At 42.7% G+C, this 24,225-nt stretch overlaps 1 protein-coding gene and 1 long non-coding RNA gene across 2 annotated transcripts; both read left to right on the forward strand.

Moving 5' to 3' along the window:
- The first annotated feature begins 7,785 nt into the window (after window positions 1–7,785).
- LOC136514478 (uncharacterized) lies at window positions 7,786–10,688 on the forward strand. Its single transcript, XM_066508426.1, has 2 exons — window positions 7,786–8,336; window positions 9,668–10,688. The coding sequence occupies exons 1-2, from the start codon at window positions 8,232–8,234 to the stop codon at window positions 10,484–10,486; spliced, it is 924 nt and encodes a 307-aa protein (XP_066364523.1). The 5' UTR covers window positions 7,786–8,231; the 3' UTR covers window positions 10,487–10,688.
- Window positions 10,689–16,167: 5,479 nt separating this feature from the next.
- On the forward strand, window positions 16,168–18,259 carry LOC136511665 (uncharacterized). The gene is made up of 4 exons (XR_010772793.1): window positions 16,168–16,303; window positions 16,390–16,458; window positions 17,202–17,273; window positions 18,155–18,259. It is a non-coding gene; the product is annotated as an uncharacterized lncRNA (long non-coding RNA).
- Window positions 18,260–24,225: the final 5,966 nt, after the last annotated feature.

Raw genomic sequence — 24,225 nt, forward strand, 5'->3', positions numbered from 1 at the left:
AACTTCTCATATTAAACTGTACCATTCTATAATGTTTCGTGGTGCATGCTATACATGGTGTGAAACCTTATCAAGTTAGCTTTCCAACGCAACCAACCACACGTCTTTTAGATTTTCCAAGATGGAGTTATTGCCAAAACACTAAAGACTGCGCAGAAGACCAACAGCCATGCGGAAACTGCTCAGAAACCCATTTCGTGGAAGTCTGTTCACATAGCCCGCCTTTTCATTTCCTTTTCGTGTTTATACCTATCTAGGAGGGCTGTTCCTAGTATAAATATCCATGTACTCCTAAGCAAAAGAAGACTTTTGATAATTGAAATATAGAACCCCCTTTTGTTCGGCTGTGTGCTAACAAATATTGAGAGTGATCTCTACCCCTTTGCTCTTGTGATTTCCTTTGCGGGATTTACAGAAGCGGCGGCTTCATCCGCTCCCAATTGGTGCTCCTACTCCCTTTGAGGTTTACCTTGATTGATTGTAGGTTGTGTTGGTTGGTTTCTTGAGAGTGTAGTTGGGCGAATCCTCGATTCAGGTTGCCGGTTAAAGACGGTGGTTGGCTTCGAGTTTTATTTGCCAGGTTGCACTAGTTATCGCTGCCTGCAGCAAGTTATCCGGCTGTTCTTCAGCTAGTTATCTGGTGATTGATCCTACGTCGTGAAGATCGGGACATCGCATCGTATCATCTGGTATCAGAGCTTTCGTTACCATGGTAGGATTGTTTACCCTTAGCTACATATATTTTGTGTTCGTCCTATCCACTAAAAAGCCACAAAAATATTTGCCACAGCCCTTTGTTTTAATCTATTTTTTTAGTGAGTTTTGTTAAGTTTCAGTCCTTTAGAGTCTTGTTTTAGTTGCTGATCATTTTTTTTCCTTTGCATGTCCTTTGTGCCTCTTTCATATATCTGAAATTTCCCACACAAAAAAAAATCTAAAACCCATATCATCTCCTTCGCGTAAACTTTGATCCTATCAAGTTACTACTACTGGTTGTATTTTGTTTTTATCCTTAAGTGTGCAAGTATTATATCTGATCCCTATAAAAAAAGTAGAAAAAAGAAAAGTGCAAAAAAAAAGAGTTGAGAAAACAAAAAGTTGTGAAAAGAAAAGTGAAGGTCAGTTGGTTTATGTGCAAAAGTGCTGAAAGTTTTTTCATATCAAGTGAGTAACCAGTTTACTATCTTTGTTTGGTGCAATTTTTGGTTGGGTCTGATCGCAACACTTGCATCCCAATCATACTCCATGTTTGCATCAAATCTGAAATTTCTTTACGCGTGTGTTTGATCTATTTACATCATTCATATCCTGTGGTCGGCACTAGGCACAGAATCTCTAGTTTGGATTGTTATTTAACTTTACAACAACTAGATTTCAGATTGCATTCCTTGTGTATCACTCCCTACCAAGCTCCACATACAAGCCATCATAATCGGTACTCTCTGGTCTTGTATTCGCCTTGCCATCACTTTCGTTACCACCACACTCTGTTTTTTTTCTGTAACCCACAAGGAATTCATAAGAGCTTCGGTTGGTCAGAGAGGTGAGGTTGTGAGAGCTCCACATATTATCCTATACCACATATAAGCTTGCTATTTTGCATATATATTAACCATGACAGGTCAAAGATATACCAAGCTTCCTTTCTATGGAAGTACTGATCCAGAGGAATTTCTTGATTGGCAAGATCAAATGGAGATTGAATTTGAAGCCCAAGAATTTTCTGGAACCAAGAAGATATCACGAGCCATACTTGAATTTGAAGATTATGCTCTTGATTGGTGGAAACAATATCCACATAAGCGTCTCATCAAGAATTGGGAAGATTTGAAGAAGGCCATGAGAAAGGAATTTGTTTCAAGAAAATATGGGCTGATTTTGCTTCGTCGTTTGGAGAATGTGAAGCAAGGAAGTAAATCTGTCCAAGCATATTATGATAAGCTAAATTCTTACTTGCATCGAGCAAATGTGATTGATGACATGAATGCAATGACATACTTCAAGAGAGGCCTTAATCCTAATATTGTTGCTGCTATTGAGAGGAAATATTTTAGAAGCATGCAAGATCTTTTGAGTTGTGCAATTAGAGAAGAGAAGAAAATTATGAAGGTGCAGCAAGACAAGATCACAAGGTGCATTAATTTGTGCCAAGACATGTGTTCTAAGCTTCAGCCCAATGTATCCTCTATTGCTAGAGAGAAGCAAGCCTCAACTGCATGCAAGAAGAGAGGACATGTTGTCCCAAAAGTTTCTTCAGTTGATTCTAGTGCTAAAAGAAGTGAACATAAGCAATGCAACTCCAAGAAGAACTCTATTGAGCAGCAAGAAGACAACATTGTGCCTCAAGTTGATAAGAGAAATGATGAGGTGTGTAACGTTACTGTGGGTCATAATGTTACACCAACTCCTGAGAGAGTTGCTATCCCAAAGTATCGTTTACAGTATGAAATTGAGAAGAAAGATGCATCTATTGTGATATCTAGTGGAAGTGACAAATCTGTCCAAGATGAAGTTTATCATGCTCCAACAAATCTGAAGATGCAAATATGTGTTGTATCACCAATTGTGGAACATGACAAATTATTGGACAGTGGTGCTGAAATTATGTGCTCCAACATGCCACCTAATGTTCAGATTGAAGGCAAGATCAATGCACATGATTCCACTCCTACCAATGCAAATTCAATGTCTTTTGAGAAGTCAAAAGATGGTTGTTGTGCTTTGACTATTGCTATCACAATGCCACTAGAAGAGACCATGAATGATGGCGCCTATTCATATGGTGCTCCACAAGCCAATGAAGTGATTGTGCATCAATACCCATGTGAGAATGAGAACCACATAGCCGAATTGAGTGAGAGTGAAAATAAAAGTGAGTTGTGTGATTCCACTAAATGTGAGGTTGAGAGCATCAACAAAAGGAGTGTGAGGGATACACCACACAAAAAGAGAGAGCTTCATTACAAAACATGTGAGGATAATTTTAACTCTAACCCCCTAAACTCTACTTCTAGTGTTGTCTCTGAAAATATGCAGGTGTGCAAGGGAAATGAGGAAGAGATGGATGCTCATAACTCCACCATACCTGACGAGAGAAGTGAAAAGGTAATCGATGTTGATAACCAATTCATTGCTGCCCCAAGTTTGAATCAAGGGAATGATGGAGGTAAAAACTCAGAGATACAATCCACCATTCATGCACCATCATCAAACCTAAAAGGTAATGAAAATAATTTAAATCTAAATTTACAAAATAAATTGGTGAGAAATTGTGATGATCCATTTGTTTCAAGTGGAATTGAGCATACACAGAATCTTTGTGCTGATTTGATAGATTTACATGTTAATACAAGTGCTGAAAATTTACAAGTTTATAACCATTGCTCAATCATGAAGGATCATTGCCATGCTTTGACTGATATAAGTAATACTTTACATGCCAATAATGTGGACCATGTGAAATTGCTTACTCATGCTGAATTTTTCACAAGAACATCCCCTACTGAATGTGTGTGCTATGTCATGCTTGATGAATTTGTTGAGATTGATAAAATGCTTGAAAATGTTCTTGACATATCATTTATAAAATCCTTCAATAGTGCATATGGCTGTAGGTTCACGTTTATCATCATTGGACATCATGATGTAAATCAATTTAATGTTTGTGCCCTTTGCATAACATGCGACAAGTTTGCTGAATTGAAGTTGAATAGAATGAGTCGTACATCTTGCGAACCCTATTTTTCTAAAATTGAGATGAATAGATTCATTAATGCTTATTGTTCAGAATTACCAATGTTATTCCATTGTTCATATTTTTCATCCAAAGAAAGAAATCTTTTGCAAACATGTTTTATTCATTCACCCAAAGTTTTTCCATCTACATCTGGAACCATGGAGGTTGAAAGGTACATCTCTAAACATTTGAATACATTGTACCATATGAATCTTTATAATGCCATGAATGTTTCACTCCCATCATTTGATATGATTGATCTCCCTATGATGAAACATGATAACATGAATAAAATAAGTGGTTTGGAAAAAAAATTTGTGCTACCATTTTCAAAGCTAATTTCAGGTTCACAAAATTTGAGAAACTATTTCTCTCACCAGAAAAGAAATAATGTGCATATGAATTGTGAAGAAGGCAATGAACAATCTTCAATAAGTGATCATAGCAATTGGCATTTGTATCCACTCTCTATTTTCTTTCGGTTGTTTTCAGGAGAACAAAAGTCGAGGATGGTTTTTCTTGAAGTGAGGGAGGATGATATGACCATGCCAAGGACATCAACATTCATTCTTAATCCTAAGCATCCATTCAAGGTGAAAGCTAAACTTGATTCTAAATCCTTTTGGTTTCCACCTACAAGACTACTACTTGGTTTATATGATTATAGATTCAGACACCTTGCTGTGATGGAAGAAGTAGATGGTAACAGAGACAAAGCATTTAGCCCTGTTGGCCTAGCACAGTTATTGGGCTTAGACGGATTAGAGTCAAGGACGACTCCTTTTCAAGGGGAGGAGGATGATATGACCACGCCATCACCAATTCAAGTTGCACCAAGTCCAACTCGAACACCACCTACAGCTACACCATATCACGTCTTTGAGGGACCGATTACACGTAGTCGAGCAAAGAAGCTACAACAAGAGGTAAACGCGCTACTTTATGAAGTTCAATTTAATATTAATGAGAATTATATACTGCCTAAGTCGTGCACATTGTTGTTGCTCAGGTTCACTAAAGAGTATGGCAAGAACACACAAGGTGATGACCACAGAGAAGAACCACACTCGAACCAGACCAGTCCTGCAGAACAGTCGGAAAGAAATATTCATAACTTTTGATTTCCAGAAGCTATGAAGGTGAATGAGCACATTTTGGAAAGCTTATTGAGTCTACTTTCCAATGATGCTAATGCCGAGCAGTTCCGAGCCATAACTAATGAAATCCGACCAGCTTAGTGCATACTGGTCAGACCGCTCGAAACTGACAGTATTGTCAAGAAGAAAATATCATAACTTTTTATTCCTGAAGGCTATAGAGGTCCATGAGGACTTTTTGGAAATCTTGTGAAGTCTAGTTTCTAATGCTTCAAGGCCGACTAGAGCCGACCAGTTTTAGTGCAGATCCGACCAGCTTTAGTGCAGACTGCTCAGAGGGTTAACAGTCTTCTCGGGACATGATATTGGTACAACTTCTCATATTAAACTGTACCATTCTATAATGTTTCGTGGTGCATGCTATACATGGTGTGAAACCTTATCAAGTTAGCTTTCCAATGCAACCAACCACATGTCTTTTGGATTTTCCAAGATGGAGTTATTGCCAAAACACTAAAGACTGCGCAGAAGACCAACAGCCATGCGGAAACTGCTCAGAAACCCATTTCGTGGAAGTCTGTTCACATAGCCTGCCTTTTCATTTCCTTTTCGTGTTTATACCTATCTAGGAGGGCTGTTCCTAGTATAAATATCCATGTACTCCTAAGCAAAAGAAGACTTTTGATAATTGAAATACAGAACCCCTTTTGTTCGGCTGTGTGCTAACAAATATTGAGAGTGATCTCTACCCCTTTGCTCTTGTGATTTCCTTTGCGGGATTTACAGAAGCGGCAGCTTCATCCGCTCCCAATTGGTGCTCCTACTCCCTTCGAGGTTTACCTTGATTGATTGTAGGTTGTATTGGTTGGTTTCTTGAGAGTGTGGTTGGGCGAATCCTCGATTCAGGTTGCCAGTTAAAGACGGTGGTTGGCTTCGAGTTTTATTTGCCAGGTTGCACTAGTTATCGCTGCCTGCAGCAAGTTATCCGGCTGTTCTTCAGCTAGTTATCTGGTGATTGATCCTACGTCGTGAAGATTGGGACATCACATCGTATCAGGTTGACTCATGTGATTCCATCTATGCCGATTAAGGACCGTACCGTTGTTGGCGCTTCTGACAAGATTAAACGCATGCCTCTCACTTAGCTAGCCGGATAACTCATTCTGACCGTGAAGCCGAGTAGCTCAACTTAGGCCGGGCCTTGTTCTATAAAAGTGCGCACTCTGGATGGTAGTAAGGATATGCGGGGAGCCAGACATGAGCCCAAGGGTAGGCCAGGCCTGAACATCCTAGCAACTTGTCGTCCCTGATTGTGCGGCGCTGGGCGAACCCGCAAAAGGTGGACCTAAGTTGTACCTAAGGTGACCGCTAATCTGGTCTACCTAGGTTTATGTTAGGAATAAATTCCCAACTAGTTGAAATCAATTCAAATCTATGTCTCTCCCGAATAGTGAGAAACTTGGCTAGTCCCAACATCATAGTAACTATATTATGGAATGATGGTTATGATGAACATGGAATTATTATACTGGCTATGGATACTTCTGCATGCTATTGCAAGAACTACTTCTGTCCCACCATGGACGAGGAGTGAGCCAGGGGCAGGAATCTCTTATTAATCCTTCTTATATGCTTTTGTGGAAGTGTGATCAGAGGCTGGCACTATGTTTAAATAATGTTGCAGATGTTGGTTTTCAAACTTTTAATTTGCTTTCACTACTATGTTACTAGAACTTGGTTTGTAATAACCTAAATTCGTACTCTGATGGATGAACTGTATTTATGAACTTTACGTAACGTGACATGTATGTTGAATCATGTACTGTAACACCCTAAAATTTGAATAAATTTAAATTGGCTAAATTGGTTTATTTTTATTTATGTGAGTATTTAAACCACATTAAGTTTATAAAAATGAAATCAATATCCAAGTTAAATACATGCTTGAGCATTCATGCTGGTGCATACTTTGTGTTGAGTTGGTTTGGATTTTGTTCTAGTTTAAAAAGGGGAATTCAAATTCATCTGAAAAAGGATTCAAAAGCTTGGAAAATAAAAAGAAAAGAGAAACTTTCTCTCTGCCTGGCTTCTGGCCCAGTCGGCCTGCTCCCTCCTCCTCAGCCCAGCAGCCGAAGCCCGCAGCGTAGGCCCTCCTGGTTTCCTTTCCCTTCTTCTTTCTTGGGCCATAGTCGAGGCCCAGCCCACGGTAGCCACTGCGGCAGTAGCTCTCATCTCTCCTTGTCTCGCTGACATGGCTGGCACACCTGTCAGCGGCATCTTCCTCCTTGAACGGAACCGAGCCGGACTCCACCACCGACCGAGCCGCAGTACTCCGCCTGGGCGTCCGCGCCACGCCTTGCCCCTATAAATTCCTAAGGCCGCGTCCGCAACGCCCTTGCAACCCTAAGCGTAACCGCCGCCTTCGCTCACGCGTACAAGGCCGCAGCAAGCCACTAACCTAGCCGCCATTGCTGTTCTCCGCCGCCACGCTCAATTCGTCACGGTCGTCGCTGTTTCGTCGTCGTAAGCTTGGGCAAGTGTTTTGCCTCGACCTCGTAATCACCTCGGCACCCTTTTCTTTGATCAATTTGGCTTATCCGACATTGTCACCGTGTGCAGATCGTCGGGTTCTGCCGTCGCGAGCCGCCCTCCGACCACGCGCCACCTCCGACTCCATCTTCTCGCTGGGGGAGCTTGCCTTGCCCTCCTCTGTCGAATGGTACCGGTCCTATGGGTTTTTGTGCTCTAGTTCGCCCAAACCGCAAGCTCCGGTGAGCTCGGTCGTCGCCGTTCATGTCGGCCGCTGCCTCCCCTTTCTTCTCTGGTCAGCACGCCGCTCGCACCCTCTAGGTCTAATCTGGACCGTCCAGATTGGATCCAATGGCCGTTGACGGCTGATACCCTTTCGGGTGCTCGTTTTGCTTAAGAGCCCCTGGCGAACTGGATAATGGAACCCGCCGTCCTTTACGCTTTCTGATTCCTACGCTTTCTCTTTTGGAAAACGTATTTCTGATTTAACAGATTCAAAATCAAGTTCCATCTAATTACAGTTTTGCCACTACCTTTAATTGCTCATAACTTATTCGTTTTAACTCCAAATTGGACCATTCAACTTGCGTTAGATTTGTATTTTAGAGATCTATCTGTTCATATAATTTGTCACCATGTTTTTGAACTTAAAATTTTGAGTTTAGATTTAATCTATTTCTTTAATAGGAAAACCTTGTTTTAATCCTAACTTTCTCGTTGTGACTCCGTTTTTTGTGATCTTCACGTCTGTGTGATCGTAGCAACGTGTAGAATAGTTTTAAGAACTTTTCAAAACTGTTTGCCTCTGTTGGTGTACTGTTCTAATTGAATTTATTTGTTTGCTCGTGTATGATTGCTCGGATGATTGTATGTTGCTGCTTGGTGTTGTTGATCGAGATCAGACGGTGAGGTTTACGTTGGCGAACAAGAGAACTTCTATGACCAGCAAGACTTTCAGGAGGACTTTGATCAAGGCAAGTATAGCTAAGGACCTTCCTTGCTTCCCTATTCATGATGCTCACTAAAATACATATGCATGTGTCTTCCTTGCTACCTATGGTAGGATTCCCTAGAGATTGAATACTTAGTTACCTTGAAAACCTCGGGATATATGCATGGGTAGTATTTATGCTAGTGCTAAGCAATGACAATGATCAGGTGGATTGATTAATGGAATAAGCAATACATTAAAAGATGACTAAAAGGACTTATCTTTTGGCAAAAGCTGGGACAACCCGTACAGCTGTGAGGGCTACATGGCTCTGGCTCTAGTCACTTAAGAAACCCTTTTCTAGCTGGTTAGAGGTCTACGAGTTGGGTATAGGACAGCCTCTGTCCTGTTGAGCCTAGCTATGGAAGCGGCCTTTTATATTTTTGGAAGGGGGGTTCCTATATCTAATGACCCTGCGGCCCTGGCCAGTTAGACGAGCTCTTGGGTGGCTTTATATGGTGTTCGGTGTTTGGACGTAATTAACCCATACATTTGAACAACATGACTCACAGTGAAAGTGTACAACCTCTGCAGAGTGTAAAATTGTTATAACAGCCATGCCCACGGATACGGGTGGCCCGGAAAACTGAGGGAATATACAAGTTCTTAACTGAAATTTGATAATTGTTTATTTATGGTACTCTATTGCTATTCATTATTCGATTACATTGGATCATTGTATCATGGGATTATTGCTATCTTGGTGTTAATAAATGCTAAACTTGATGATGACTTAAATGCTAACCGCAGTAAACCAGTGTCAGCTATTTGAGCCTCATGAACCCTTAGTTATCTTGTTAAGTACGACATGTACTTATGCCTTGCTTTATCTTTTATGATGGAAAAATCCCGGATGGGTAACAGATCAAGATTGGATTGAAGATTATCGTGATGAGTATTAGGCTTGATGTTCACCAGTTGACGTCCCTGTTGGAGCTTCCGCAAGAGAATTATCTTAGTAGCTATTATACCTATGTTTGAGACTATGTGTTGAATATTTATTCGCTATGTAATAAACATTGTGTTGGTACCAGTTCACAATTTGTCCACTTATGTGTGCGACCGTTCCTGGGGTGCACATAAGACTTTATACATCCTCTTTTATTCTGAAAACTGGGTGTGACAGATTGGTATCAAAGCATTGTTGACTGTAGGACGCAAGCCTAGTTAGATTGGTCGTTCTTAGTTTCCCTTGCTTCACCTGTTTCATGCTTTCCACCTCAATCTTGTTATTTGCTAAGTTTTATGCTTCTTTTGTCTTATTCTATTGTAAAACCAATTGATTCTATTCTAACTAATTTGAAACTTCTATAGATGACACGTGACCGCAAGTCTGCCTGCTGGTACGTTGGATGCTTTCAACCACAGCGTGCTGTGTATGAGCCAATGGAGCCTAGGGAGGACGTCCAGAGGAAGAACTGGAAGAATGAAGTCGGTGAAGAGGTCCATTCTTCGCCAACTCCGATAGCTCAATCCCCAGCACTTGTGGAGGCCATTGACTTGACCAATGATGATGAAGATGAAGTACTCCAGCCACTACCACGTATAGGTTGGACTAACAAGCTAAGCATCAAGAAGCCTGATGACAATGCCTTCTACCATGACTTGCTGACAATGATGTTGGAGTACTATTATCCAGACCTGCAAGCCACTCTGGAGTATCATACTACGGAGCACAGCCATCCTTTGATTGGTTCATCTTGGGATACTCGGTTGCTGATCAAGACCCCAAATATTCGCAAGATAGATGCAGTTGTCACCCACCATGTCAGTCGAGCTACCGCGGAAAGAAGCATGGAGGATGCTGCTTCCATTGCACTTGCCTACTACCGTGGCCGACTCTCTGATGATAAGAAGGACGATGGACTCTTGTATTACCCATGCTATCTTCCGAAGGAAAATAGTTGGACCATTGAGGTCGTGGTAAAAGGATCGAAGACTCTTGAGGCCACCGTTGAGCTAAACCGTGAACTCACAAATAAGGTGGGAGCGTTAAAAGAAGAGCTGAAGAAAGCACAAGACACGATCAAGGAATACCAGAAAGAGATTGATGGCCTTAACGCCGAGTTAGGGCGTCCTAAGCTGTTTGAGAAGTTAGATGAGCCCTCCACCAAGAAGAACGCCGCCCCTTAAGTTTATGAAACCATTGTAATAGGCACGTATTTAGTATCATGAGTCGAGTCGAGTCTTTTAAGTGTTTGTGAACTAATGGTGTGCTAGCTGGATTATTATTGTGATTTATGTGTGATTTGGATCTTTGTGATGAGTGCAGGAACTTTGTGGGCATGTCCCTGAGTTCCTTAGCTAAAATATTAAGGGTGAAAGTGCTTTAATAAATAATTCGGTTGGTCTATCCTGTCTCCTTGCTTGCTGTTTTCTGGAACAGTCAGTGATGTTTTGGTTATAACTTTTCACCTGCTCGAGCATTGGTCATGAAATTTTACGGGGAGTACATAGACTGCTGTATTTTTCCAATGGCACAAGAATCACCTTTTTATCTATTCGTATCTGAGAGTTACGACTGTCACAATATGAACTTTGGTGCTGTCTGGAATCTGAGGACAGTTTCTGCTGTGGTCTGTTTTTGATTAATGTAACGTCAGAATCAGAAAATGTGGTCTAAATGAAAGTTGTAGATAATTTCTTAAGCTTTCTAACCATATAAAGATCATCTTATTTGGATGTCTGGAACTCGAGTTATGACAGTTTTTCTGACCTGCTGATTCTGCATCACGTCCAGAAATTTTCAGAATTGCCTATATCTTACATATTGGTGATGTTTCGTGTTGGATTGCAGATGTCTGGCCGTGGAGGAAATAGAGGACGTGGGAGAGGTGCTCCACCACCCCCACCACCACCCATGACCGCAGCAGAGGTGTTGGCGATGCAAGGACAGTTTATGCAGTCCATGATGCAGTTCTTTCAGAACCAACCTATGGGAGCACCAGCACCTCCACCACCAAGAGACAAGCGAAGGGAATTCATGCAAGGACATCCTCCGGTTTTCTCTCATGCCGCTGACCCCTTGGAGGCAGATGATTGGCTACGCGCAGTGGAGAAACAGCTCAACATCGCTCAGTGTGATGATCAACAAAAGGTGTTGTATGCTTCGGGTCAGCTTCAGGGAGCAGCTCAGACTTGGTGGGAGTCGTATCAGTCTGCTCGTCCCAACAATGCTCCTGCTATCACTTGGCTAGAATTTGTGAGGGATTTCAAGGCACACCATATCCCAGATGGTTTGATAGAGCTCAAGCAGGAGGAATTCAGATCTCTCAGGATGGGTTCTATGTCTGTCAGTGAGTATCACGACAAGTTTGCTCAGTTGGCTCGCTATGCTCCTAATGACGTGAGGGAGGATGCAGACAAGCAACGTCTCTTCCTCAAGGGAATTTACTATGATCTCAGGTTGCAGTTGGCTGGTAACACATATGCTAATTTCCAGCAGTTGGTGAATCGCGCTATTATGCTTGACAATATGCGATTGGAGAGGGATAGGAAGAGAAAGATGAAGGGACAGGTCTCAGGAGGCAACACACGCCCGCGCTATAATAACCAGCAGAGGTATCAAGGTCCAGTCAGTCAATGGAACCGTGGTCAGTTTCCACAATGCTCTCAGAACCAATAGCAGAATTGGAACCAGCGTGCACCGCAGCAAATGGGCAATCAGACTCCACGCCAGGGAACGCCCAACACCACCCCGATGAAGGGCAATGCACCTAGTACTCCCAATAAGTGTTTTCGATGTGGGGATGTGGGACACTATGCTAACCACTGCCCCCAAAAGCCGAATCAACAGACACCTCAGAAGCAGAATAGCAACCAGAAGCCCGCGTACAACACTGGAAGAGTGAACCATGTGGCGCCTGAGACTGTGGTTGGAGCACCCGAAGTTATGATGGGTACGTTCAACATTAACTCTATCCCCGCTAATGTTCTTTTTGACTCTGGAGCTTCGCATTCCTTTATTTCACAAGCATTTGTTAGAACACATAGCCTACCTTTAATCGCAATGAAGACCCAAATGTTAGTAAATTCACCGGGGGGATCAATACCTGCTGCACATTGTTGCCCTTCCGCAAGTCTTACCTTAAGGGGGGTAGACTTCTCAGTCAGTCCTATTGTGTTGAGAACTTTTGGGATCGATGTGATTCTGGGTATGGATTGGATGAAAGAACACCGAGCTGTGATTCAGTGTCAGGAGAGAGTTGTAGCAGTGACAACACCAAAGGGAGATCGAATCAGTGTTGGTGTGAGAGTGCAACCACCACCAACAGCTACAGTGAATCAATTAGATGATGATGCTAATCCCCAGGACCGTGTTGTGGAGGAGTTTCCAGATGTCTTCCCCGATGATTTGCCAGGTATGCCACCTGACCGTGACATTGAGTTTATAATTGAATTATTACCTGGTACTGCACCTATAGCTAAGAGACCATATAGAATGGGGGTTAACGAATTAGAAGAACTTAAGAAACAATTGAAAGAGCTGTCGGATAAAGGGTTCATACGACCTAGTGCATCACCTTGGGGAGCGCCTGTGATCTTTGTTGACAAGAAGGATGGAACACAGCGTATGTGTGTGGATTATCGATCTCTTAATGAGGTAACTATCAAGAACAAGTACCCGTTGCCTAGAATTGATGACTTGTTTGATCAGTTGAGAGGTGCTTGTGTGTTTTCTAAGATTGATCTGCGTTCTGGTTATCATCAGTTGAAGATTCGGAATACTGATATACCAAAAACAGCTTTTACTACGAGGTATGGGTTATATGAGTATACAGTTATGTCTTTTGGTTTGACCAATGCACCTGCCTACTTTATGTATATGATGAATAAGGTGTTTATGGAGTATCTTGATAAGTTTGTGGTAGCATTCATTGATGACATACTGGTATTCTCTAAGACGGATGATGATCATGCTGAACATCTGAGATTGGTGCTACAGAAGCTTAGAGAGCATAAGCTATTTGCTAAGCGTAGTAAGTGTGAATTCTGGTTAAGAGAAGTCTCTTTTCTTGGTCATGTTGTTTCTAATGGTGGTATAGCAGTGGATCCAGGCAAGGTGAAGGATGTACTGAATTGGAAGCCACCTACTGATGTAAGTGAGATCCGTAGTTTTCTTGGTTTAGCTAGATATTATCGAAGATTCATTGAAGGTTTCTCCAAGCTTGCTAAACCCATGACAGCCTTGTTAGAGAAGAATGCTAAGTTTGAGTGGTCTAGTAAGTGCCAAGCTAGTTTTGAGGAATTAAAGAAGCGGTTGACAACAGCTCCAGTGCTGATTTTGCCTGATCTAAGTAAGAAGTTCTCTATCTATTGTGATGCATCTCATCAAGGATTGGGATGTGTTCTTATGCAAGAAGGTAGGGTTGTTGCTTATGCATCTAGACAGCTGAGGAAACATGAATTGAATTATTCTACTCATGATTTGGAGTTAGCAGCTGTGGTTCATGCATTAAAGATATGGAGACACTATCTGATTGGGCATAAGAGTGATGTCTTTACCGACCATAAGAGTTTGAAGTACATATTCACTCAGACAGATCTAAATTTGAGACAACGTCGTTGGTTGGAACTGATCAAGGATTACGATCTAGAGGTGCACTATCATCCTGGTAAAGCAAATGTTGTAGCTGATGCACTTAGTAGGAAGAGATATGCCAATGAGCTAGAGATGGCGCCTGTGCCAAAGGGGCTAGGTGAAGAGCTTCAGCACTTGAACCTTGGTATTGTTTATAATGCTATGGAGATAGAAGTGACACCTACACTAGAGCTTGAGATACGTAGAGGTCAATTAGAGGATGAGAAGTTAAAAGAGATTGCAGAGAATGTAGTGATTGGGAAAGCACCCGGATTCACTATAGATGAGAATGGTATTTTGTGGTTTGGGAAAAGGATCTGTGTGCCTGAAGTGAAATCTATTCATGATGCAATTCTGTGGGAGGCACATGAGTCAACTTACTCTATTCATCCTGGAAGTACTAAGATGTATCTAGATCTTAAAGAAAAGTACTGGTGGTATGGGTTAAAGAGGGATGTGGCTGAGTACGTAGCTTTGTGTGACACTTGTCAGAGAGTGAAAGCTGAGCATCAACGACCTGCAGGATTGTTGCAACCTATGAAGATACCTGAGTGGAAGTGGGAAGAAGTTGGTATGGACTTCATAGTGGGGTTACCACGTACTCAAAGAGGTTATGATTCGATATGGGTAATTGTGGATCGATTAACTAAAGTCGCTCACTTTTTGCCAGTCAAAATCACTTATACGGGAGCAAAATTAGCAGAGTTATACATGGAGAGAATAGTGTATCTACATGGAGTTCCTAAGAAGATTGTGTCTGATAGAGGAACTCAGTTTACTTCCACCTTTTGGCAAAAGTTGCATGATTCATTAGGAACAAAGTTAAATTTTAGTACAGCATATCACCCACAGGCAGATGGGCAAACGGAGAGAATTAATCAAATCTTAGAAGACATGTTGAGAGCATGTACGTTGCAGTATGGTACTAGTTGGGATAAGAGTTTGTGTTATGCAGAGTTTTCATACAACAACAGCTATCAACAGAGTCTCAAGATGTCACCGTTTGAAGCTTTGTATGGGCGTAAGTGTAGAACACCCTTATTTTGGAATCAAATGGGTGAAAGTCAAGTGTTTGGACCAGATGTGCTTAGAAATGCTAAAGAGCAGGTGAGAAAGATTAGAGAGAACCTAAGAGTGGCACAAACCTGTCAGAAGAGCTATGCAGATAATCGAAGAAGAGACTTGGTATTTGAAGAAGGAGATTATGTCTATTTAAAAGTATCACCTATGAGAAGTGTGAAAAGGTTCAACATGAAAGGTAAGCTAGCACCCCGGTATGTTGGTCCGTTTAAAGTTTTGAAGAGGTGTGGAGAAGTGGCTTATCAGTTAGAATTGCCTGAGAACCTATCTGGTGTCCATGATGTGTTCCATGTGTCCCAACTTAAGAAGTGTTTGCGTGTGCCTGAGGAGCAAATACCATTAGAGGAACTTGCTGTTAAAGATGATCTGACATATGATGAGTTTCCAATTAAGATTTTGGATACAGCTGAGAAAGTTACAAGAAGCAGGACAATTAGAATGTGCAAGGTTCAGTGGAATCGGTATTCGGAAGCAGAGGCAACTTGGGAAAGAGAAGATGAGTTGAGGAAGACATACCCGTAGTTGTTTGAGTAAGCACAGCCTAATCTCGAGGACGAGATTCTTTTAAGGGGGTAGAATTGTAACACCCTAAAATTTGAATAAATTTAAATTGGCTAAATTGGTTTATTTTTATTTATGTGAGTATTTAAACCACATTAAGTTTATAAAAATGAAATCAATATCCAAGTTAAATACATGCTTGAGCATTCATGCTGGTGCATACTTTGTGTTGAGTTGGTTTGGATTTTGTTCTAGTTTAAAAAGGGGAATTCAAATTCATCTGAAAAAGGATTCAAAAGCTTGGAAAATAAAAAGAAAAGGGAAACTTTCTCTCTGCCTGGCTTCTGGCCCAGTCGGCCTGCTCCCTCCTCCTCAGCCCAGCAGCCGAAGCCCGCAGCGCAGGCCCCCCTAGTTTCCTTTCCCTTCTTCTTTCATGGGCCATAGTCGAGGCCCAACCCACGGTAGCCACTGCGGCAGCAGCTCTCATCTCTCCTTGTCTCGCTGACGTGGCTGGCCCACCTGTCAGCGGCATCTTCCTCCTTGAACGGAACCGAGCCAGACTCCACCACCGACTGAGCCGCGGTACTCCACCTGGGCGTCCGCGCCACGCCTTGCCCCTATAAATTCCTAAGGCCGCGTCCGCAACGCCCTTGCAACCCTAAGCGTAACCGCCGCCTTCGCTCATGCGTACAAGGCCGCAGCAAGCCACTAACCTAGCCGCCATTGCTGTTCTCCGCCGCTGCACTCAATTCGTCACGGTCGTCGCTGTTTCGTCGTCGTAAGCTTGGGCAAGTGTTTTGCCTCGACCTCGTAATCACCTCGGCACCCTTTTCTTTGATCAATTTGGCTTATCCGACATTGTCACCGTGTGCAGATCGTCGGGTTCTGCCGTCGCGAGCCGCCCTCCGACCACGCGCCACCTCCGACTCCATCTTCTCGCTGGGTGAGCTTGCCTTGCCCTCCTCTGTCGAATGGTACCGGTCCTTTGGGTTTTTGTGCTCTGGTTCGCCCAAACCGCAAGCTCCAGCGAGCTCGGTCGTCGCCGTTCATGTCGGCCGCTGCCTCCCCTTTCTTCTCCGGTCAGCACGCCGCTCGCACCCTCCAGGTCTAATCTGGACCGTCCAGATTGGATCCAATGGCCGTTGACGGCTGATACCCTTTTGGGTGCTCGTTTTGCTTAAGAGCCCCTGGCGAACTGGATAATGGAACCCGCCGTCCTTTACGCTTTCTGATTCCTATGCTTTCTCTTTTGGAAAACGTATTTCTGATTTAACAGATTCAAAATCAAGTTCCATCTAATTACAGTTTTGCCACTACCTTTAATTGCTCATAACTTATTCGTTTTAACTCCAAATTGGACCATTCAACTTGCGTTAGATTCGTATTTTAGAGATCTATCTGTTCATATAATTTGTCACCATGTTTTTGAACTTAAAATTTTGAGTTTAGATTTAATCTATTTCTTTAATAGGAAAACCTTGTTTTAATCCTAACTTTCTCGTTGTGACTCCGTTTTTTGTGATCTTCACGTCTGTGTGATCGTAGCAATATGTAGAATAGTTTTAAGAACTTTTCAAAACTGTTTGCCTCTGTTGGTGTACTGTTCTAATTGAATTTATTTGTTTGCTCGTGTATGATTGCTCGGATGAATGTATGTTGCTGCTTGGTGTTGTTGATCGAGATCAGACGGTGAGGTTTACGTTGGCGAACAAGAGAACTTCTACGACCAGCAAGACTTTCAGGAGGACTTTGATCAAGGCAAGTATAGCTAAGGACCTTCCTTGCTGCCCTATTCATGATGCTCACTAAAATACATATGCATGTGTCTTCCTTGCTACCTATGGTAGGATTCCCTAGAGATTGAATACTTAGTTACCTTGAAAACTTTGGGATATATGCATGGGTAGTATTTATGCTAGTGCTAAGCAATGACAATGATCAGGTGGATTGATTAATGGAATAAGCAATACATTAAAAGATGACTAAAAGGACTTATCTTTTGGCAAAAGCTGGGACAACCCGTACAGCTGTGAGGGCTACATGGCTCTGGCTCTAGTCACTTAAGAAACCCTTTTCTAGTTGGTTAGAGGTCTGCGAGTTGGGTATAGGACAGCCTCTGTCCTGTTGAGCCTAGCTATGGAAGCGGCCTTTTATATTTTTGGAAGGGGGGTTCCTATATCTGATGACCCTGCGGCCCTGGCCGGTTAGACGAGCTCTTGGGTGGCTTTATATGGTGTTCGGTGTTTGGACATAATTAACCCATACATTTGAACAACATGACTCACAATGAAAGTGTACAACATCTGCAGAGTGTAAAACTGTTATAATAGCCATGCCCACGGATACGGGCGGCCCGGAAAACTGAGGGAATATACAAGTTCTTAACTGAAATTTGATAATTGTTTATTTATGGTACTCTATTGCTATTCATTATTCGATTACATTGGATCATTGTATCATGGGATTATTGCTATCTTGGTGTTAATAAATGCTAAACTTGATGATGACTTAAATGCTAACCGCAGTAAACCAGTGTCAGCTATTTGAGCCTCATGAACCCTTAGTTATCTTGTTAAGTACGACATGTACTTATGCCTTGCTTTATCTTTTATGATGGAAAAATCCCGGATGGGTAATAGATCAAGATTGGATTGAAGATTATCGTGACGAGTATTAGGCTTGATGTTCACCAGTTGACGTCCCTGTTGGAGCTTCCGCAAGAGAATTATCTTAGTAGCTATTATACCAATGTTTGAGACTATGTGTTGAATATTTATTCGCTATGTAATAAACATTGTGTTGGTACCGTTCACAATTTGTCCACTTATGTGTGCGACCGTTCCTGGGGTGCACATAAGACTTTATACATCCTCTTTTATTCTTAAAACTGGGTGTGACATGTACGATCTTGGTTGTATGTTGATGGTTAATCGAGAACCTTCATGCTACTCGATGGACTACCAGGTTTATATGGGCTTAAGTATGACAGTGCGACTGCTTGCAGGCTGCCATTGTACTTGTGCTCTTATAAATTGGTTAGTTCTGCTACAGTTGGCATCAGAGCAAGGTTCAATATTAATTGCCACATGTGTATTTAAAACAAAGTTTTTTGTTTTCCAAAACCAGTTTCTAGCCACTTATAGCTATATATATAGGTATTTAAAACCTAGAGTTTGAATCTAAAGTGTGCCAGTGATCACTTTCCTTTATGCCCAGTTAAGGACTTTAGGTGTATAATTAAGTACTAACTTAGGGGGTTTTATTTTTGTCATCCATACGGCGTGCTATTGTATGGATGCCATTCACTTGAGTGGCAATGTATGGATCAAATGCCTCTACGCCCAAGGTAAGATGCCACTCATGAAAGCTCTAGTTTGGTTTTGGTGAATTGATGAAACCCTAAGTGCTAACCTAGTTTATCAAGTGATCATGAGATAGGTAGCACATTCCAAGTGGTGAAGCAAATGAAGATCATGACATGATGATGGTGATGCCATGGTGATGATCAAGTGCTTGGACTTGAAAAGAAGAAGAGAAAAACAAAAGGCTCAAGGCAAAGGTATAAATGGTAGGAGCTATTTTGTTTTGGTGATCAAGACACTTAGAGAGTGTGATCACATTTAGGTTCGATAGCTGTACTATTAAGAGGGGTGAAACTCGTATCGAAGTGCAGTTATCAAAGTGCCACTAGATGCTCTAACTCATTGAATATGCATTTAGGATCTAGTGGAGTGCTAACACCCTTGAAAATGTTTGTGAAAATATGCTAACACATGTGCACAAGGTGATACACTTGGTGGTTGGCACATTTGAGCACGGGTTAGGAACTTCACCGATGGAGTGTCTGCCTATAGAGTGCGGATAGTTCGACGGTGCCACCAGCGCCCTAGACAGAAAAGATGGAGGTCATTGTAAGTGACCGAACGCTGGTCTCAAAAGGACCGGTGTGTCTAGTCTGAAGAAGCAGCGAAGACGCTGGCATCGGTCTCTGACCAGACGCTGGGTCACTTGGTGACTGGATGCTAAAGGGGTATGTCCGGTCCTACTGACGTGGTAGTGCACAGAGGAGACGCCGAGTGACCGAATGCTGGGTGAGTCCGGTCAAGCATGACCGAACATGTCCGGATGTGAAAAATCATTTCTGGATGCTTACTAGAAACTACCAGACGCTGAGGTCCAATGTCCGGTCACTTCACAGTAGCGTGTCTGGTCATCACTTGACCATTGAGATTGGGCGAACAGCATTTGAAGCTGATGACATGTGGCATGCATCGCATGACTGGACGTTGGGGTCCTACGTCTGGTCGATCTGACCGGAGTGTTCGGTCACCCTAAGTGCCACTACTATAGCCATACTATTAAGAGGGGTGAAACTCATATCGAAATGCAGTTATCAAAGTGCCACTAGATACTCTAACTCATTGCATATGCGGACAGTCCGACGGTGCCACCGGTGCCCCAGATAGAAAAGATAAAGCTCATTGTAAGTGACCGAACACTGGTCTCAGAAGGACCTGTGTGTTCGGTCAGTGGAAGCCATGAAGACGCTAGCATCGGTCTCTGATTAGACACTGGGTCACATAGTGACCGGACGCTGACAGGGTGCGTCCGGTCCTACTGACGTGGCAACACACAGTGTTGAGGGTGACTGACCGGACGCTGGCTGTGTCCGGTCGAGCATGATCGAACGTGTTTGGTCATGAAAAGTTGTCTCTGGATGCTTACTGAAAACGACTGGATGCTGGGGCTTAGCGTCCGGTCACTTTGAGCTGCTGCGTCCGGTCGTCACTTAACCATTGAGATCAGGTGATCAATATTTGAAGAGAGGGACACATGGCACGCATTGCATGACCAGACACTAAGGTCCAGCATCCGGTCAATATGACCAGAGCGTCCGATCACCCCATGTTGTGCCCAGTGAAGGGGTACAACAGCTCTATTTTATGGGGGCTTTTATTTAAGCCCATGGCTGGCTCTAGCTCTCTCTCTTGGCCATTTGCATTGACATAGCAACCTTGTGATCTTAGCCAAAGCCCTCCCACTCATCTCTATCATTGATTCATCATCTTTGTGAGATTGGGAGTGAATCCAGTTGCATTGCTTGAGTGTTTGCATCTAGAGGCACTTGGTGTTCGTGTTTTGCTACAGGATTTGCTTGTTACTCTTGGTGGTTGCCGCCACCTAGATGGCTTGGAGTAGCGAGGATTGTCGAGCGGAGGTTGGTGATTGTCTCTGGCTCTGATCGTGGTGATTGTGAGGGGTTCTTGACCTTTTCCCGGTGGAGAGCCAAAAGGTACTCTAGTGGATTGCTCATGGCTTGTGTGATTCTCATCTTGTGTTGGTTGTGTGGCACCCTATTGAGGGTTTGGCGTATGATGCCAATTAGCACGTGAACCTCCAAGTGAGTGAATCGCCACAACGAGGAGTAGCTTGCCGGCAAGCAAGTGAACCTTGGTAAAAAAATCATTATGTTCATCATTTGATTCAGAGGTGATTGGTTTTCATTTATATTGATTCTTGTGATTGATTGGTTCACTCCTTGACACAGTGGTATAACTATCTTGCTCTCTCTCTCTCTTTACATTACCGTAAACTAGTTATCAAGCTCTTTAGTGTACCTAGTTGTGAGAGCTTGTTAGTTTGGTTAGTGTGGCTCTTTAGTTAGTCTTTGAGAGCACACTAACTTAGTGTAGTGCCATAGCTATTATGCGGTTAGAGACAATAGAAACTAAAATTGTGGTAGGTGGCTTGCATTTTTAGTAGACTAGCGCAATACTTGCTTCGCCTCATAATTGTCTAACCGGTTTGTTAAGTGTTGTTGTAGAAATTTTTATTAGGCTATTCACCCCCCTCTAGCCATTAGGACCTTTCAACTCATCATCATAGTGGCACGACCGCAAGATGTGAGCGTGCGGTCTATGGGGAGAGTTAGCTTTGATACTGATGTGTATATATGCCTCATATATATATATATACAGAAGTATTTAATTGTGGGTTAGCTTTGATATGGCTATATATGCATATTTATATGTATATATAGGACATATTTACTCTTGGGTAGCTTTAATATGGAAGTATATATATATGGGTATATATATATATGGAAGTACTTAGCTTGCAACCTAGAGCCTAGATTTACATTTTGCAAATATAATTGTGGGGTTGGACTAAAATGAAATTCTTGTGCAGGTACACTAACAGCAAAACACGTAGCCCGATTAGTTACATTGTATATGAGAGAACGCTTGTATGCCACCGTGTATGCCCTTAGAAGTTTTAATTTTCCTAAGTTTGTGAGGACGTACGGAATGTGCATGCATCATGATAAATCATTATTACACACTTGCATTGTTTGTCCCCTTATAAGTCTCTTACTCGGTTATGTAACTCTTATCCATTATGATCTTGTCTCATGAGAGTTGCACCATGTTGTTGGTACAGATGGCAGCAGCGGCTAGAAGTGAGAATTTCCTGTTGATGTTTGGTACCCCTACCCTACTTTTTAGAGTCTTGCCTTATGTAGGGTATTATGAACTGCCCCTCTATTACTGGAATGAAGTATACCAAGAGGGACAACCATGGTATGAAGTATAACTGACCATACCAGCTCATAACCTAGCACCCTTCTGGCAGGAATGGAGGGTAGAATCTGAAGGAAGAACTCCTTCGGAAGCTGCTCAAGTAGTGGCTTTTAAGGTGTTGAGTCAGATATGTCAGCAGCACAGGGATGAGCTTACTGGCAGTGCCACTAGTACTTTTTGTCCGGTGGATCCATCCACAATAGTATGGGCACAGTGCAACAGCAATGCGTTGATCTGAGACCGGGATGAGCGGGCAGACAGTTCAAGTCTCGCTATGAGTGCAATGTTTGCAGTGATGAAGAGGTTCTATACTTGTAAGGACACTAGGGACTTCTACTAGGAGTCCTATACCACTTGCATGGACAATCTCATGAGAGTTAAAGCTGCATAGCGTAAGCTAAACAAGCATGTGCGCAAGCACAAAAAGACAGCAAGTGAGGCTCGATGGGAAACTGATCAAGCTTATGTAGCATTGGGAAATCCCCACACCCAAATGGAGCAAGTTGATCAGCAGATAGCTGCCACCCAAGAGGCAAGAGTGGATGATTAGGCAGTGTTAATAGGACTATGGGAGTAGCTAGAGGCCACCCGGCTGAGGCACTCACAGCTATGCCCTAGCAGATCCTAGCAAACAACCATGCAGCTATAGAGAAGAAGAATGAGACATGACCTAAGCCTTGAGTGTATAGCTAGACCATGTCAAGAGGGACCTACACCACCAGCTTGCACAGACCTAGAACATGGTAGATGATCTTCAGCATGAGGTGTATTTTCTAAACAACCAACTACACTTGATCCTTAATGAGGAAGAAGAAGATCCAGAGATGTTAGTTGAAGATGATGGTTGGGAGGAAGAAGTAGAGCTAGAGGATGAGGACGATGCTATCTCTGACCTCGACAGCGAGCACATGGAAGATTAGAGTCACCTAGTGACTAGTTAAAGCGCTAGATGTATCCTTGTTATTCATGTAATAGACTTGTAGCTTGAAGTTCGGTATTCATGATTTGATTTCAGTGTAATATTGGCACTTTGCATGTTGTTTCACTATGGGTTGAACTTTAATGACATTCTAGTTACATTTTTACTGGTGGATTATGACATGCATGTTAACACGCTGTGAGCACGATAAGTGATCAAAATTGGTGATGTCATGTTGCGAGAATGAATTGTTATGCCTTTGTTTTATCATATGAATTTAAGATTCTGTCCAGTAATTTTAGTTTGGCATGATTACACAATTCATCTATAATCTCTTGACATCATCAAATAATCACTTATTGTTGCAACTTTGCAGATGACTCGCACTCACGCTGGAGCTGGCACCAACCAAGGTGGCAACGGCGGTGACTTACCACCACCACCGTCACTGTCTGCGAATGAATTCTTTGCACAGTTCTTGAGTAGTTAGAGAACAATGGAGGAAACGTTGTGCCTCATTGCGTAGAACACCGCTCATGCCCGCCAGCAACAACAAGGGCCTACGCCAAATCAATACAGCTCTTTCAAGGATTTCCATGACACCAAGCCTCCTATCTTCAAGGTGGCTGAAGAACCACTCCAAGAGGATAAATGGCTTAACACAATCGAGCAAAAGTTTTGTCTTTTGAGGGTTACTGGGCATCAAAAGGTAGAATATGTGTCCCATCAACTATAGGGACTGGCTGAGATATGGTGGACCCATTTCCTATCCTCTCTACCTACCAACTCATAGGTCACATGGGAGCAGTTCAAGTTAGCCTTTAGGGAACATCACATTCCCCCAGGGCTAATGAGCATGAAAGCAGCTGAATTCATGCGACTCACACAAGGGACCAAGACCCTTACCGAGTATATGCACGCCTTCAACAATTTGTCCTGATATGCCCCAGGGTTCATCGATACGGAGGAAAAGAAAATAGAAACCTTCAAGAGAGGCCTTGGCACTAAGCTAATGAAGACTATGGCCAACTCAAGGGGCACCACATACAATGAGTTCATCAGTGATGCCTTGACCTAGGAGAACCAGAACAATTTGCATGCAGCAGCGAAGGGCCGCAAGAGAGCAGCTAAGACAGACGCCTTAGGATCTTCCCAGTCCAGAGCTCTAGTGGTGGCTAGGCCATAGTTTCATTCACCAGCGATTAAGTTT

This window comes from Miscanthus floridulus, chromosome 16 (assembly GCF_019320115.1).
Source record: "Miscanthus floridulus cultivar M001 chromosome 16, ASM1932011v1, whole genome shotgun sequence".
Classification (NCBI taxonomy): Eukaryota; Viridiplantae; Streptophyta; class Magnoliopsida; order Poales; family Poaceae; genus Miscanthus; species Miscanthus floridulus.